Source organism: Bombina bombina, chromosome 4 (assembly GCF_027579735.1).
Source record: "Bombina bombina isolate aBomBom1 chromosome 4, aBomBom1.pri, whole genome shotgun sequence".
In the NCBI taxonomy this organism is placed as follows: domain Eukaryota; kingdom Metazoa; phylum Chordata; class Amphibia; order Anura; family Bombinatoridae; genus Bombina; species Bombina bombina.
The window spans coordinates 87,581,625-87,601,160 of record NC_069502.1 but is presented as its reverse complement, the minus strand read 5'-3'; the positions used below and the strand labels follow the sequence as shown (position 1 = coordinate 87,601,160).

General features: G+C 37.0%; 1 protein-coding gene across 1 annotated transcript in view; it reads left to right on the top strand.

Moving 5' to 3' along the window:
• RP1L1 (RP1 like 1) overlaps positions 1–16,206 on the top strand; it is a 65,155-nt gene extending 48,949 nt beyond the window's left edge. Inside the window, exon 3 of the mRNA XM_053711083.1 lies at positions 11,021–16,206. Coding sequence (XP_053567058.1) covers positions 11,021–16,206 — 5,186 coding nt within the window. The remainder of the gene's footprint in view (positions 1–11,020) is intronic.
• The last annotated feature ends 3,330 nt before the right edge of the window (positions 16,207–19,536 follow it).

Sequence of the window (19,536 nt, the reverse complement as noted above, 5' to 3'; positions counted from 1 at the left end):
CGATCTCAGGCGAGCGTATTGGTGCCGTCGAATGCAGCACAGTTGACGGCTTTATAAAAAGGCCTCCATAACTCATTTACTGCTAGATTACGAGTGGTGCTTAGTAATATTGTTTTTTTCCTTGCTTTTTGTGTGCAACGCAAATAGAGTGTGTATTACGAGTTGAAAGCCTTTCTCAAGACTGAGTCTTGAGAAAGGCCTAGATAAGGTCGAAAAGTGTTGACCAAGAGCTGGTAAGCATATCTCTAATCCTCAAACCTTTTCTCATACATATTACACTATTAGTATTTATGTTTTTAGGACTTTGAGACTTAATTGAGGGACCAATTGGATCCAAAGACAAGGATTCTCACCCCCAAGAACAAGAAGCTTCTCTTCACCAAGAGATTTCATTATTCACTTATGGGAGACACTTTGAAAATGACACAGTAACTTTTACTACCGGGATTTCACTTGGATTCTCACCATCAAGAAACAAGGTTATTCTTAAATTACTTTACCCTACAAATATTGTCAACAACCCATTATTGGATTATAATTCTTTTGTGCACATTTTTTCAAATTTACTTTTTTCACTAACTTCCGGCTATATTACGAGTTTTGCGTTAGAGGCTATGCGGTGCTAATGAGCAGTTTATGCTCACTTCTTACTTACAGACAGCGTTGGTATTACGGGTTATTATAAACCCGGCATTAACCGCAAAAAAGTGAGCGTAGAGCAAAATTTTGCTCCACATCTCACCTCAATAGCAGCACTGCTTACGTTAGCGGTGAGCTGGCTAAACGTACTTGTGCACGATTTCCCCATAGGAATCAATGGGGGAGAGCCGGCTGAAAAAAACCTAACACCTGCAAAAAAGCAGCGTTTAGCTCCTAACGCAGCCCCATTGATTCCTATGGGGAAAATACATTTATGTCTACACCTAATACCCTAACATGAACCCCGAGTCTAAATACCCCTAATCTTACACTTATTAACCCCTAATCTGCCACCCCCGACATCGTCGACACCTGCATTATATTATTAACCCCTAATCTGCCACTCCGGACACCGACACCACCTACATTATATGTATTAACCCCTAATCTGCTGCCCCCAACATCACCAACACCTACATTATAGTTATTAACCCCTAATCTGCCACCCCCAACGTCACCGCCACTATATTAAAGTTATTAACCCCTAAACCTAAGTCTAACCCTAATACCCCCCCTAACTTAACTAAAATTTAAATAAATCTAAATAAATATTCCTATCATTTAATAAATTATTCCTATTTAAAACTAAATACTTACCTATAAAATAAACCCTAAGCTATCTACAATATAACTAATAGTTACATTGTATCTAGCTTAGGGTTTATTTATATTTTACAGGCAAGTTTGTATTTATTTTAACTAGGTAGAATAGTTACTAAATAGTTATTAACTATTTAATAACTACCTATTTAAAATAAATACAAAAGTACCTGTAAAATAAAACCTAACCTAGTTACACTAACACCTAACACTACTCTATAATGAAATAAATTAACTAAATCAAATACAATTAAATACAATTAAATTCAATTATTTAAAGTACAAAAAAACAAAAACACTAAATTACAGAAAATAATAAACAAATTACAAGAATTTTAAACTAATTACACCTAATCTAATCCCCCTAAAAAAATAAAAAAGCCCCCCAAAATAAAAAAAAGTCCTACCCTTGGGTGGGAGGGGTACACATGTTGACAGCGATACTACTCTCATATGTCATTGTATGTAACAGCAAATGCTTAAACTCAGACAGAATGATTGACATGACTGCTAAGCTTAACTTCATCTCTGTATCAAAGCGATATATGTAATATTGCTTCTCACATGTAACTTGTCCATTTGAATCATGCTGTGTGTGTGTACTCTGTTCCACCTAATAAAAAAATGATATTTAAAGAAAAGAAAAAAAAAGTCCTACCCTACACTAAATTACAAATAGCCCTTAAAAGGGCCTTTTGCGGGGCATTGCCCCAAAGTAATCAGCTCTCTTACCTGTAAAAAAAAAGTACAAATCACCCCCCCCAACATTAAAACCCACCACCCACACAACCAACCCTACTCTAAAACCCACCCAATCCCCCTTAAAAAAACACTTACCCCTTGAAGATCACCTTACCGGGAGACGCTTCACCCAACCGGGCCAAAGTCCTCAACGAAGCCGGGAGAAGTCTTTATCCAAGCCGGGCGAAGTGGTCCTCCAGACGGCAGAAGTCTTCATCCAGACGGCATCTTCTATCTTCATCCATCTGGCGCGGAGCGGGTCCATCTTCAAGACATCCAACACGGAGCATCCTCTTCATCCTACGGCTCTTCTGGTATGAAGGTTCCTTTAAATGACGTCATCCAAGATGGCGTCCCTTCAATTCCGATTGGCTGATAGAATTCTATCAGCCAATCTGAATTAAGGTAGAAAAAATCCTATTGGCTGATGCAATCAGCCAATAGGATTGAGCTGGCATTCTATTGGCTGATTGGAACAGCCAATAGAATGCGAGCTCAATCCTATTGGCTGATTGGATCAGCCAATAGGATTGAACTTCAATTCTATTGGCTGATTGCATCAGCCAATAGGATTTTTTCTACCTTAATTCCGATTGGCTGATAGAATTCTATCAGCCAATCGGAATTGAAGGGACACCATCTTGGATGAGTCATTTAAAGGAACCTTCATTCGAGAAGAGCCGTCGGATGAAGAGGATGCTCCGCGTCGGATGTCTTGAAGATGGACCCGCTCCGCGCCGGATAGATGAAGATAGAAGATGCCGTATGGATAAAGACTTCTGCCCGTCTGGAGAACCACTTCGCCCGGCTTGGAGGACTTCGGCCCGGTTGGATGAACACGTCTCCCGGTAAGATGATCTTCAAGGCATTAGTGTTAGGTTTTTTTAAGGGGGGATTGGGTGGGTTTTAGAGTAGGGTTGGTTGAGTGGGTGGTGGGTTTTAATGTTGGGGGGGATTTGTACTTTTTTTGTACAGGTAAAAGAGCTGATGGCTTTGGGGCAATGCCCTGCAAAAGGCCCTTTTAAGGGCTATTTGTAATTTAGTGTAGGGTAGGGCTTTTTTATTTGGGGGGGCTTTTTTATTTTTTTAGGGGGATTAGATTAGGTGTAATTAGTTTAAAATTCTTGTAATTTGTTTATTATTTTCTGTAATTTAGTGTTTTGTTTTTTGTACTTTAGATAATTTTATTTAATTTATGGAATTAATTTAATTATAGTGTAGTGTTAGGTGTAATTGTAACTTAGGTTAGGTTTTATTTTACAGGTACTTTTGGATTTATTTTAGCTAGGTAGTTATTAAATAGTTAAAATAAATACAAACTTGCCTGTAAAATAAAAATAAACCATAAGCTAGCTACAATATAATTATTAGTTATATTGTAGCTATCTTAGGGTTTATTTTATAGGTAAGTATTTAGTTTTAAATAGGAATAATGTAGTTAATGATAGTTATTTTATTTAGATTTATTTAAATTATATTTAAGTTGGGGGGGTTAGACTTAGATTTAGGGGTTAATAACTTTAATATAGTGGCAGCGACGTTGGGGGCGGCAGATTAAGGGTTAATAAATGTAGGTAAGTGTCGGCGATGTTAGGGACAGCAGATTAGGAGTTAATAATATTTAACTAGTGTTTGCGAGGCGGGAGTGCGGTGGTTTAGGGGTTAATATATTTATTATAGTGGCGGCGATGTCCGGTTCGGCAAATTAGGAGTTAAAAATTTTATTTTAGTGTTTGTGAAGTGGGGGGGCCTTGATTTAGGGGTTAATATGTAGTTTATGGGTGTTAGTGTACTTTTTAGCACTTTAGTTAAGAGTTTTATGCTACGGCGTTGTAGTGCAAAACTCCTAACTACTGACTTTTAAATGCGGTACCAGTCTTGACAGGAGAGGGTCTACCGCTCACTTTTGGTCAGACTCGTAATACCGGCGCTATGCAAGTCCCATTGAAAATATAGGATACGCAATTGATGTAAGTAGATTTGCGGTATTTCTGAGTCTGGCCAAAAAAGTGAGCGGTACACCTGTACCTACAAGACTCGTAATACCAGCGGGCGCTAAAAAGCAGCGTTGGGACCGGCCAACGCTGCTCTTTAAGCCTAACGCAAGACTCGTAATCTAGCCGTTCATTTTTTAATTTTTTAATTTTTCACATTTTTTTTTCATTTTTCTACTTCAATTTTCATAATTTTTTTCATTGATTATTTTTCATTCATTATTGTTGTTAACAAATTGCACTTAGTTAATCCAACTCTGGTTTGACCACTAATTGACACATATTTGACCACTCATTGTTTTGTTTGCATTCCTCACTAACACTTTGCTAAGGGGTATCATCCGCCAACCCCAATGCGGGTAGCCCATTGATACACTCGGACTATCTGTATCTTTATTATTATTATTATTATTATTATTATTATTATTATTATTATTATTACCATTTGTGACTACCTGGTTATCACTGTTAATTATTTGGGATCCCAAGCATTATTTTCATTGACACAGATATCATGACACCCCATTACTGTTCAATCCTCTGTTGCTCACACTACGAACAGACTCACATCGTTACAGTTATCTCAACACGATTCAGAACATATTGAGGCTTTTTCCTCACTTATTTTCTAAGAGAGACCCTCAATCTGCAGAACTCACGCATATCTCAATGGCCAAAATTAGACATTAACATTCCAACTGTCTGATTACATTGTTTAATTTTATAAAATTGGTTTAGTGTATTTGTGGATCCACAATTTTATTATGTATTCTTAATTTGTGTATATGTCATTTTTATTGCTCCACGGTTTAACCTAAACGAACACATAAACTTTTTATTTCAATTGCCATCTCATGTCAAGTTTGTAACCAAGAACACCAGATAGAGGCATCCTTCACTTCCATTAGAGGTCCCCTATCGCCTAGCCCTATTTGAGGTGCTCTGCACTCACATTTCCCAACATTCATTCCCCCAGACTAGCTAGATAGTCCATAGTCAGAGCTCATAGGTGCATTCTCTCTCGGTGCTACATCTCCATAAAACCAATAGATTAATCTCCTAACAACCCCCATACCTGTATGGGGGTTGATTAGGTGATTAGGTTAGAGCAGCTATGGGGTTAATAGTGCATTTATCTACACATTATTTTAAAATTATGCATTCTGATGTATGATGCATATTCTTTTTACTATTGTATATAAATGAACATGTATTTATTTTTTCTTGTTGTGTTTTTTATTTTAAATATAACTATATATTTTAAAATGTATTTTCATGTTATAAAAGGCATGAGTGTTACAATTGTTTTATTGCATAACAGGCATGCAGTTATGTGATACTATAATTATAATGCAACTATATTTTATAACATAAATATCTATTTTAAAAATATATTTTTATTTACAATAATAAATATATCAAGCAAGAATATCTACATTTTGATTTATATATCTAATATTTAAACTAATATGAATTATACATGACCATGCCTTTTATTTCAAAGATTGTAGATATAATGTAGTCAGGCCTTGCATTGATATTCAATGTTTAAACAGTTATGCATGTATATTGCATAATGGTTTAAGTATTCCATATAAATTAAACATTTACGTTAACTTGTGTTTATTAGTGATAACATAGATATATATTAATATGTATTTATGTTATAGTAGTCAGTATCATTAAATTATATTTTTACATAATAGGCATGCCGTTATGTAGATCTATAATATTATACTTTAATTAGAAATAATAAATACACAAATCAACACTAATAAGATTTTAATTTATATACAAATTTTTAAACATTATGCATTCTACATAACAATGCCTCATTTAAATATTAAATATATATGTGTAGGACCTTAGCTTCTACAGTTTGTTTTAGGTTATGGCAGATTAGGGGGTCAATGTTTAATTGATAAGCATAGTAATGTACAATGCATATTGTTGAAGGTATTGTAGATATCTTAAAAGGGATTTAATGGTTGCTTAATATTATTTGAAACATAAAAATATATTTTTAAATATATATTTATGTTTAAAACAATAGCAAGCAACCATTTAATCATTTCAATATATCTGCAATACTTTAAATAATCAACATTGTACATGACAATGCATATTTTGTCATGTGGTAAACACAGGAGGACCGGCAAAACCTCTCCGGTCTATCTGGGCTCCTGGAACTCAGCGCCAGGCCAGAATTAAACCCCGGTCTACCACTTCTTAAAAGGGGTGTCGATCGAGTAGGCACCTCTTTTTTTCTATACATTATTCCAGGGGTGTCGATCGAGTAGGGTGCAAAGGATTAAGTCTGTCTTTTAGTATGTTGTCAGCAATTTGATGAGGCACCTAGGGATACCGCTTGTTTGGGGATACTACCCTCTGGGAGGAATTAGGGGACCGGATTTGTAGTGTTCCCCATTCTCCCAGAAGGTAGCACCCCAAACAACCCAATCAGTCTTGGAAACCCAAGACTGATTGGGTTTCCAAGAAGACTTAGATTGTTCCTGCTTGGAAGAAGAAGGGGAAGACTTTCCTCTAAAGTTACGAAAGGAACGGAAATTACTCTGATGTCCTTTAGGCCTATTCTTCTTATCTTGAGGTAGAAAAAAAACATTTCCACCTGTAATATTAGAGATAATTTCTGCCAAACCGGGTCCAAACAAGATTTTGGCCTTGTAAGGAATCGCCAGATACTTGACTTTAGAGGAAATGTCCGCAGACCAGGATTTCAACCATAACGCCTTGCGGGCTAGGACAGCGAAACTAGAAGTTTTAGCTCCTAATCTAACAACATGTAAAATGGCATCTGCAATAAAGGAATTGGCCAACTTAAGAGCTTTAATTCTATCTTGAATTTCATCCAAGGAAGTCCCTACTTAAAGAGAATCAGACAAGGCGTCAAACTAATAAGATGCCGCACTAGTCACAGTGGCAATACACACTGCAGGTTGCCATTGGAGACCTTGATGAACATAAATCTTTTTCAAATAAGTCTCCAGCTTCTTGTCCATCGGATCCTTAAAAGAGTGTAACGCTCGTGGGATACTCCTTTATCAGACCAAACTCAGCCAGTAGTCTTGTTATCCTAGCGTTGAGCTGGAATGATAGGGAATATCCCTGAGCAGAGAAAGTTAATGAGATGAGGAAGGCGGCACTCACCACAGGCAGGACAGTCCCCAGCGGCAACAGCAGAGCAGTCCAAGGATGAACCACTAGAATGGTCAGGCAGGCAGGGTCTGGCAACAGTAAAGCAGTCCAAGATAAACCACTAGAATAGTCAGGCAGGCAGGGTTTGGCAACAGTAAAGCAATCCAAGGGCACACCACTAGAATGGTCAGGCAGGCAGGGTTTGGCAACAGTAGAGCAGTCCAGCAGAGTAAGGGTTAAGGCAGGTAGAGTAGTCAGACAGGAAGGTTCAGCAACAGCAATTAATCCAGCAGTTTAAGGGTTATGGCAGGTAGAGTAGGCAGGCAGGTTCAGTAACGATATGAGGCACAAGAAAGAATGATATGTCACACCCAGGAGCACACAAAGTAACACCTATACTTGGGCAGTGACAGATCGTTCTTCAAAGATTTAACTAGGCGCAGATTCACGCCACTGAGGTCCGCCCGGCATCCGGAGCATGCGGCGATGACGTCAGCGCCGCACGCATCTGGAGCTGACACTGCCCCTATCAACAGCAGGGAAGGAGACGCTGCACCCTTGCAACGGCTAGAGCGGCGCGGCGTGACAAAGAGCAGCTATCCTCAATAGGAATAGTGGTTCTCTTTTAAGGAGAGTGGAAATGGCCCCTTCAACTTTGGGTACAGTATACCAAGGGTCTTTAATGGAGTCCTCGACAGGAAACATTTTCTTAAAAATGGGAGACGGGAAAAAAAAGACACCCCTGGTTTCTCCCATTCCTGTGAGATAATCTCCCTAGCATGGTCCGGCACAGGAAAAACCTCTGAAGTGGAAGGTTCATCAAAGAAACTATTACGTTTACTAGATTTCTTAGGAATGACAACGACAGGGGTATCGGAGTCATCTAAAGTAGCTAAAACCTTCTTTAACAATACACAAAGGTGTTCAAGCTTAAATCTGAAGGATACCACCTCAGTCTCAGAAGAAGGAATTATACTGAGATTTCACCCTCAGAAAGTCCTGATGTATCTTCCTCATCAGACTTATGAGAAAGGGCAACTTGAGAAGCAGAACTGAGGACAGGCACCTTACTTTCTTGATTTCTAGATTTCCTCTTGTGTTTTCCCTGTAATCTGGGAATGGCAGCTAATGCCACAGATACCGCTGAAGATACCTGGGCAGCAATTTCTGCGTTTAATTAAACTCCACTAGGAGGTATAAAGGAACCGCAGGGCACTGCATGTGATGCCATTGCGGCTTGGGACGTAGCAGGAGAAAGCTGAGGTATTATTTTAGCAGCATCATCCTGAGAGAAATTAGTCTTAAAAAATTAAAATTTATTTTGCAAGGTTTTCTTGACACATGAAGAACAAAATTGCATAGGAGCTGCGATTTGTGCATCTAAACACAATAAGCATGAATTCATGAGAGCAGGCTCTTGCTCCATATCAGACATGTTGTGAAACAGTAAATAAACTTGTACAAATACGTTTCAAAGATTTTTTATATTCAATTAAAATAAGCCAAGGAAAAAATACACTTTAAATTTTATCCCAAATTAGGATCAATCCCCAGCTAAAATTTTGTGAGAAAAGTTAAGAAAAAAACATTTAATAAACATTAAATGTACTCCTGCTGGCCAGGAGTAATATTCCCAACAGTAATTACTGAAGCCGTGGACTCACCATATCTTAGGAAAGAAATAAGGCTTTTTTTAAAAAAATATTTCTCCAGTGTAGGATCCTCCCTTATCCCCCAACTTCCTTGATCCCTCCCCACCAGACAGCTCTCTAAACCTCCCCTCTCTGACTGTTAGGCACCATGTTAGGTACTGGCAGCTGTCTGCCAGTACCTATAAAACGTTTTTTTTTTTAATCAAATCTTTTTTATTTTTTTATATAAATATAAGGCAGTGTATGCCCCCACCTTCCCCACCCACAATCTTTATTTAGGGGGGCCCCCACACCCCCAGATTCGCTTTTCTGTAGCGTAGCTGCCCCATCCCTCCATGTCCCTTTGTTTTTCTGTTCCATAGCATAGGGCCCCTCCCACTTCCGCTCCCTCCCGCCTCCCCTGCTGGGCCGCCCACCCGCCACCCGACTTCCACCCACACCTCCCGGCAGCTCCAGCAGAAGATCGTTACAGACTATTACACACAGAGTGTCACCGTCTGTAACGATCAGGCATCTAACCTCATATGGAGGCGGAGCACTGATCACGCTCCGGCTCCATATGCGGCAGATGCCTGAAGCTTCAGGAGCTCCAGCTCTTGGCTGTAACTTAACAGCCAAGAGTGCTGGAGCATCCTGAAGCGACGACGTATATCTACATTGTGCGGTACGATAGCCAAAGTAACGCACAGCGTATATATATACGTCGGATTGGGTGAAGGGATTAATACTCTGTACTGTTATGAAAAACATGTGGCCCTGCCACCTGACCCATGCAATCATCCAATGAGAGATGGGCCCTTTGTTTGTTTAAGGTCATCTGTGGTTATAAGTCCGTACAAAAACTGAATGGGTCACGTGACAAATTTCTAATAGGGACAGAATAAGCACATTTTAAAATAAAATGCCCTTAGATTCTGTTCTGACAGTAATTCAAGATTTTCTTTTATTATGAGCATTTTAAACTATGTTTATTTGAAACTAATCCCCGCCCCTACCCATCTCCTAATTTGTTTTAAGTAATTTGCATGGGTTCCTTACAAAAAAAAGTTTAAATATGTGTGTAAAAGCAATGAGAGACACACAACTAAAAATAGCTCTAGCACAGGGGTGTGAAAATGTCTTAGCAGTGAAAGGGTAAAATTGATTGTTCTCTCTCTCTATTTTATGTTTCTTTAATCAAATACAAGCTCAAAGAAGGATACCATGAGCACTTTGTAATCTTTTACCCTCAGCTATAAATCTGTATAAATCTGTATGACCCTAACTCAGGGTATATTGTACACACAAGAGTTACAAATAGCGTTGTTGTCTCTGCTATATTTACATAATTGGCAGTATTGTATGAAGTACGTGACTGAGAAAATCACCTTATACTATTCATATTTTCATATACTCTTACTGTTTTTGTTACTAGAAATTGCTTAAAGGGACATAATACCCCAATGTCGATTCACTTGTAAGCTGACTAGAAAATATCATATGAACATCTCTATATAAAAAAATAAAGATATTTTACCTTCAAGTTACCTCCGTTGCCACATCCCATTGTAAAAGGTCTTTAAACATCCAATCAGGATGCTAGCCCTGGGACCTACAAGTGAGCATTCATCTGGCATGTGGAGATACAGTCAGATTATTTTCCTCCTGAGTTTAAGGAAGTTTATTATTTAGTCCTGTGAGATTTTGATGAAAAACAATTAAATCACAGTAAAGTACTGTTGGTTGCTAATTGGCTGTTTTCAGATGACAGCACTAATTCTGGTGAGCTGAGGAAATGTTGTGATATTTTATTATCATATTTTTACAGTTTTGATGTTTCACTTTCAAGTGATTTAGAATATTTGTTATGCTTCTATATTTTCTTCCTATAAGTTATTATTTAAAACGGACTATTGGTAATTATAAATCATGGTATTACAAATTAGATCACTGTTTACTTTTGTAATAATAACAATATTTTCTGGAGATTCTAAAATATATTTATTAGACATAATAAGAAATTATTTTATTATTTGAGTATTATAAAATTGCATCAAGGTTTACTCTTATCTGTTTAATAATGTATAAAATGTGTGCACATGTATTCATGTTTAAGAAATATAAATGTTTAGTTTATGATGTATAAAAATAATGAATCTCTTTTTTTTCTCTTTTTTCTTGATTATGGCCATACTCCAGTGAATTTTGGACTGAAAGCAAAAAAGAGTATTATCCATCCTCGGTCAGCATCTAGCAACAAGACCAGGTTTTCTTTGTCATCAGAGAAATCATATCCAAATGGCGTCCATATGTCACCAGCAAACAGCGGCTTTGAATCTTTTTCAAATGCATGTCCTCATGAAAAATCTGAGGATAATACCCACTCTTTAATCAATGATGATATTGAAAAGAAAGTTCATGTCAATAAGGATGGAAGTCTTTCAGTTGAGATGAAGGTTCGTTTTCGTCTATTAAATGAAGAAACGCTTCAGTGGTCCACTCAGATTAAAAAATCTAGCACTTTAGGCAAGGCAAAATGTGAACAACTTTGCTTAAGCAAAGAAGAAATCATGGAAGCAAAAAAAGAGGGAAACAGAGACATTTTTTCAGAATCGGATGACTCATTTTACCCTTGTGATGCTGAGTCATATAGTTCGAAGGTTAATGATGCAGAATTGGAAGACATGTTTTGTTCCCATTGCGGTATGCAGTGTCAGGATTATGATATTTGGAAAAACCCAATGCATGCCAATCAGGAGGAAGATTATGTCAAAAGAAGTACTTGGCAGACTAGATCATCTGCTTCTAGCACATCATCACTGTCCAAGTTTATGTACAATCAAAAGACATCTATAGATAGCCTTCATACAACATCTTCTGAAGAGTTCACAGACCACATTATAAATAAATCTGGAAGTTTTTCAGAAACCAGAGACAACAGTGAAACAATGGTTAGATACTCAGCTGTAAGCAGATGTACAAGCAAGAATAGCCATTCAACTGCTACTTCAAACATAGATATAAATGGAAATAATGAACATAAAAGCACACATGTTACCAAGTGTCAGTCATGTTCCAGCTTGAGGAGCCAAGGTTCTGTGCAAAATCTGTACCCTGTTAGAGAGAATTTTATAGAAAACCATTGTTTGAAAAGTCAAGGGGGAAGTTTCGAAGAATGTATCAATACATCATCACCAGTATGTTCCAATAGTGAATTGAATCAATTGATCTGTAAGCAAAGAGGAAGCATTATCTCCCAATCATCACTTCAATCTAAAAAAAGTAATAAGAGTTTGCATAAGAGAGGCAGTACTGATACACAAAGTATAAAATCAAGTATAAGCTGTAAAGAAGAAGAACAAGACACACAAGACATATCCAATAATCACAGCACATCCAAAACAAGTGTTGACTGTGTTGAACAATACAGCATTGACCATGCAGATCAATCAAGTACAAGCAACAGCATTAGCAAAATTATTGCTGATCAAGAACATGATGATTTTTTGTCAAATGGCATAACATCGACCACAGGACTTAGTGACTCTGAAAATAATTCTAATCAAGCTTCATCTTGCCCCAAACAGGCTAGAAATAAAGGAGGTATAAACACAAAGTACAGACAAGGTAAAGAACAAGGTTCAAATAGTTCTTACTCCTCACAAAATAGTGAAATTATATTACAAGAGAATAGATGTCTTGATCAATGTGAAATGCCAGAAAATCTTATATCTAACTCCCCAACTTATTCCAAAAGTACAAATGTAGAAAAATGTCAACAAAATCTTTCCTCTAATCAGTCACTTCAATCTATATCATCAGTAAGTGAATGTGCACTGGACCATATGGAAGATAAAACAATCCAAAATAGTCCTGATAGCATTGATGAGTCCTTTAAAGAGCATCACAAGGGCAACCAAGAAGAAGAGACAATACCAGTGATAGGAGTTGAAAACAATATTTCTTTTTCACGCTCCTTAAGTAAATCACCCTCAGTTGGTTCTAAATGCAATTGTGTCAGTTATCCTCAAGATAAAAGGCTCCATAGTACTAGTTCTCAAGTGTCATCAAATTTTGAAAAAAACAGTAAACATGGTACTGACAATGATTCACCTAAGAGCAGTTTAAGGTCATTCAGAAGTAAGAAACAGACTAATGTATGCCAGAAAGATAATCTATCAAGCAAAGCCTCAAGCTCTGAGACTAGCTGTGTTCATAGTCCTTCTCCACCGAAGGGAAAACCAACAAATAAACAACTAAGATTAACAAAATATAAATGTTCCAGTAGCAGTATGTGCAGTGACCCTGTGAAAGTCATAAATGGAGAAAAGCCTGATAGTGCAAGGTCTTCTACCCCTGAATCAAATATCATAGTTTCTTCAAAAGCTAGTACTGAGAAATACAAAAACCGAAAAACCACTGTCAGTAGCACTGAGGAAACATCAAATAATAAACGTAAAAATAGCTCAAGCTCTTCAAAAATATTGAGTAGTGAACTCATTCCATCAGCTTTACCAAATGTTACCTCTGAAGAGGTTGTTCATGAGTGGTTAAGCAAAATTTCTTCTGAAACAATGGTTGTTGAGTATGAGATGGAAGAATGCTCATCTAAAGCCTGCAATGAGGAACACAATAAAACTGAAAATTCTGAAATACCAAGAGAAACAGAAATGGAAAATACAAGCAAAGATTGCACAGCAGAAAAGCAAGATGACAGGCAAATCCATGATCAAACAACTGACATTCATAATGTTGATAAGACTGAGATAGATGCAAATTGTGAAGATGAAAAGAATGAACCTGTGGTACTGAATGAGGTTCAAACAAGTAATGTTAATTGTATTGCATCCACTGTTGATGCAATTGATGCTAAACAATCCCTCCCAAGTATTATAAACACATCTGTGCAGATAATGAAAGCTTTGATAAATCCTATGCAAGATTCAAAATTTGACCGGTCAAATAGTTTGCCTGAGGTATCACCTACAATGGGGAGAAAACTTAGCAATTCAGCTCAAGTTTTAATATCATGCCTTGCTAGTCTTCAACTTCTGGATGGAGGTTTAACAAATACCAAAGAAGATACAATTGATTTAAACAAAGCTACGTACCTTCAGTTGATAAACATTTTGCAGGCTTTATGGGTAGATGGTCCAACCAATAAATGTGTTTCAAATAATAATACTGGAAACCATGAACAATTGCCTTCTAAGCATTACTCTAGAGAAGATGAAATAACCCCTGTTTCATCTTCTGGAGTTGATGTCAACAGTGGTTCTGGGACCTCTGGGGATGGTAGTGTTGCTGGTGGTGGTGAATGTCCCATGGCAGGTGAAAAAGTAGAAGAGACCAATGTATTAACAACAACTGTGACTGCAGAAAACATCCCACCTTCCAAATCACAACCACTAGCTTTTAGAAGTTGTGATGCAGGCGATTCTGCAGACGTAATAGCAGCTACAATATGTGACAGTACTACTTGTCTTGATGAAACTGACTCAAGAAATGTGGATGAAAATATGAATGAGAAAACAATTGAAGATTACAACTGTAACATTTTACCATTTGAATCAAAAAGTAATATTGATGGATGTTTACTAAATGACAGCATTGCAGATATAAATGATGAATTAAAAGGAACAGTAGACATTCAGGAATACAGAAAAGATTCCATGAATATTCTTGCCTATAATGGAAACAATGCAGTATCTAATGGATGTAAATTGCAAGAGGCAAATGGTGTCAATTCTGAAAGTGATTCTCATTCCACTGTCAAGTCAACTAGTGATTCAACTGGTTTAAATGATCCTATCTATGACAAAGGGTCATTTGATGCTGACCCAATCTGGGTTTTAAAACTATTAAAAAAAATAGAGAATGAATTCATGGCCCATTATGTGGATGCTATGAATGATTTCAAAATCAGATGGAATTTAGAAAATAATGAAAATCTTGATGAAATGATTGGAGAGCTTAAAAATGAGGTTGGTCAAAGAATCCAAAGAAGTATCGGAAAAGAACTTAAAAAAATAAAAAAGAGGGCTGGGCAAAAGTTACCAAGTCCTCCAAATGAAAGTCCAAGGCGTAAATCATCTCTACAAGCTGAAGAGAGAAGAAAATACTTACAGACAATGCGTAAGAGATCGGTTTTGGAGAATAATATAAGAAGTGATACAAATGATATGTCCAGTGAAACAAATGAAGAAGATTTAACCTTTAGTGCATCGTTCGGAGATGATAGCAATGGGCAAGATAACGATAATGAATTCTGTCCATGCGAAACATGCATAAAGAAGAAACGGGCTTTAAAACTAGCAAAACCAAGAGAAATAGCAGCTGATGCTCCTATAATGCGGGCATTCGACCTTCAACACATCCTGAAGATGAAAAGAGACCATAATGAAATAAATCCAACTTTAGCAGAGACCAAAAAAGAACCAGTAGATATAGTCACCGAAAACAAATGTACAGATATGAACAAAGAAAATAAAAGTGAAGCTTACTCACAATGTAACTCTACTAAAGAAAGAATAAAGTCAAAAAATCCAAGTGAAGAAAAACAATCTGACCCAGAAAATAAAAAAGAAAACTGTACTATTGATAATCTTGTATGTGAGGAAGAGGAGAATGAAAAATATGATAATCCAGATATAAACTGTAAAACTAATTGTGAATTATTCGAGGAAACAGATATTACCTCCATAAATAATACAGAGAGGCCAACTAGTGCAAATGGAGATGTCAAAAGAGTAAGAACAGAATGTCTTATAGAAAATGAAAATCAAGAATTGTCTGATGAGGAGCAAAAACATAGTTCTTTAAAATTAAACGAAGACCATCAAGTGGGTGAAGACCCAATGCCAATGATTGAAAGTGAAGAAACAAAATACGGTTCAGAAGGTGGGAATGAGTCAACTGCCATGGAGGCAGAAGGGAATGTGCCAGAAGAATGCTTTGAAAATGAGGTTAATGATGAAGAAAATGAGATTACTAATTACAGTCAACATATTGAGGATGATGACAGTCAAGATGGAATAAAAGGTGGTTCATTGCTCCAAAAATCATACTTAGATCAGTGTTCTCTAACTCAGAATAATTTTGTTGAAAATACAGATGAAGAATGCAAAGAAATGAAAAATTCAGGAGAAACATCCCCAAATGGACAGTCCAACAACAGTTCAGAAAGTAAGCAATCACACATGTATCCCAGTAGTTCATCTGAGGAGGACAGAGACTCTCAGTGTACAAGTCCCTCTGGCACAAATACAAATCAGATTACAAGCAGCCCACACAGAAGCAACAAAGGAAGCTTTGATGAAAGTGACAATAAACTGAAAAATAATTTAGATGATGAAATCATTGAACAAGAAGATCTGGACTTTTAGGTTATTTTTTTTTTTAGATTTGGGCAACATATATATGTAAATAAAATACTTATGTTAAGAATTCTCATTAAATGAGGGTTCCAAAATTGTAACCTTTAGAAGTATTGACTTCTTAAAGGGACATGAACCCCCAATTTTTCATTTTAGGATTTAGATAGAACATACATTTATAAACATCTTTTCAATTTACTTCTGTTATCAATCTTGCTTCATTCTCTTGGTATTCTTTATTGGAGAAGCAGCTATGCACTACTGGGAACTAGCTGAACACATTGATAAGCCAATGAAAAGAGGCATGCATAGAAACATAGAAACATAGATATTGACGGCAGATAAGAGCCATAGGCCCAGCAAGTCTGCCCCACCTTACCTAACAGTATAAACGTATCTAGTTCGTAGGATAGCCCTATGCTTGTCCCATGCATTTTTAAAGTCCCCCACAGTGTTTGTTGCTACTACCTCTTGAGGAAGTTTATTCCATAAATCAATCACTCTTTCTGTAAAGAAGTGCTTCCTCAAATTACTGCAAGTGCAGCCACCAATCTTCAAGCTTCTGAGCCTATCTATGTATGCTTTTTAACAAAGGATACCAAGAGAACAATTCCAATGAGATAATATAAGTACATTGAAAGTTGTTTAGAAAGTTGTTTAGAATTGTATGCTCTATCTGAATAATGAAAGAACATTTTGTGGTTTCATGTCCCTTTAATAATGGATTGTGTATTATTTCCTGTACAGTAACTACAGCAACTTAAATATATTTAGATCATGGAGTGTACACGAGGGGAGAGGGAGCATATGCCTTTGTGCTGTCTCTATTTTGCATGTTTGGGAAATGAATACAACTTAAAGGAACATAAAAACTTTATTTATATAAAAAAAAAATAATAATACAAAAGGGAATCTCCTCTTTCACACATGGTAAGGCTCAGAAACCTTTCTGTGTCTGAAAATCGGAGATTAAAGTCTCCTCTTTTTATATAAAGTCATTTGAACCTCAAATGCTTGATATTAATATGACAATATTATAAAAAAATCATTCCACATTAGCTTTTTAGTGATTAAGGGGGGAAGGGTGCACAAACAAGGCAAAAAAATTAATAAATCTGTACCATGGGACCTCAAATTTGAAAGAGGAGATATGTCTATTAAATTAAAGGGTAACATGATTCTCTATGACATCATTGTATTTAAGCTAGGAAACTGTGCAACTTTTTCTACTAAATAATCAACAAATGCTTGAGTTGTCTCTGGTTATAAAAAGGAGTAATTTCTCACAGATCATGAGTCACATGACCCTCTAGATATCACATGGTACACGGGAAATAGTAATTCTTACTAGTTACAACATTGTAAATATATATTGTATTAGTTTGTTCATATTATTATTATGTTTTTTACATTTTTTTTGCCCCTATGCCAGTAAAACTCCTGCCCATGATTTGAATTGTATTACTGAAGTACATGAGAATTGCATAAAGAAAAAAGATAATATGCAATATATTATATTATATCTGCATATAGTATTATTATTATATTTTAGACCATACACAACCCATAGGGGCCGAATGATCAAAGTGCGAGCATGACCGCCACACATCGATAAATGCCGACAGCATACGCTGTCAGCATATATCATTGCACAAGCATTGCACAAGAAATGCTTGTGCAATGCGGCCCACTACAAGGGGTGTTAATCAACCCGATCATATCCAATCGGGCTGATTGCTGTCCGCCGCCTCAGAGGTGGCGGACGAGTTAAGGAGCAGTGATCTTAAGACTGCTGCTTCTTAACTCCTGTTTCCGGTGAGCCTGAAGGCTCACAGGGAAACAGATGCATTGGGGCCAATTGACAGCTTGATAAATCGGCCCCATAGTATCAACAGAATCTGCCATCTCCTTTTCTGGGATCCAAACTATATTTGTACTTTGGAACACAATGATGGGGCCCATTTATCAAGCTCCGAAACCCTGTCCTCCTGCTCTGATGAGGTGAACAGGAATCGCCACAATTCAACCCGATCAAGTACGATCGGGTTGATTGACACCCCCCTGCTGGCGGACCATTGGCCGCAAGTCTGCAGGGGGCGGCGTTGCACCAGCAGCTCTTGTGAGCTGCTGGTGCAATGCTGAATACGGAGAGTGTATTGCTCTCCGCATTCAGCGATGTCTGTCGGACCTGATTTGTTAAATTAGCCTCGATGTATAAACCTATAAATTAGTTGATAGAGAATAGTTTTATGAAAAGATGTGAATATATATTTCTATTGTATATTATTTAAAAATAATGCCATTTCAAGCACTTTGTCCATAAACTGTTTATCATATTGTTAAGTAAATGTTAAATTAAAAAACCTTTTGCATATAAAAATATAAATAAAAACATAGAAAAAAAACTTTCTGACATAGCTTGAGAATCTGTAACTATGTTTTATGGGAGTATGATGCATCAACAGATTCTGATGACATCATAAAAATGAGACACAGGGGTCAATTTATTACGGACGGACATGATACGATGAAGCGCAGTCTTTTTATATTCACACTTATGGGATATTCTCCTTCCCAACAGGAAGTTGCAAGAGGATCACCCACAGCAGAGCTGCTATATAGCTCCTCCCCTAACTGTCATACCCAGTCATTCTCTTGCAAGCCTCAACCAAGATGGAGGTCGTAAGAGGAGTGTGGTGTTTTATACTTAGTTTATTCTTCAATCAAAAGTTTGTTATTTTTAAATGGTACCGGAGTGTACTGTTTATCTCAGGCAGTATTTAGAAGAAGAATCTGCCTGAATTTTCTATGATCTTAGCAGAAGTAACTAAGATCCATGGCTGTTCTCACATATTCTGAGGAGTGAGGTAACTTCAGAGAGGGAATGGTGTGCAGGTTTTCCTGCAATAAGGTATGTGCAGTTAATATTTTTCTAGGGATGGAATTTGCTAGAAAATGCTGCTGATACCGAACTAATGTAAGTAAAGCCTTAAATGCAGTGATAGCGACTGGTATCAGGCTTATTAATAGAGAGACATACTCTGATAAAAATGTAATATAAAACGTTTGCTGGCATGTTTAATCGTTTTTATATGTACTTGGTGATAAAACTTATTGGGGCCTAGTTTTTTTCCACATGGCTGGCTTGAATTTTGCCTAGAAACAGTTTCCTTAGGCTTTCCACTGTTGTAATATGAGTGGGAGGGGCCTATTTTTGAGGGAGGTAAAAAGCCACAGTAGAGCTGTGGCAGTTGTTGTGACTGTTAAAAGACAAAAACGTTTTTTTTTTTTTTAATTATTCTGTTTTGGGTATTAAGGGGTTATTCATCCATTTGCAAG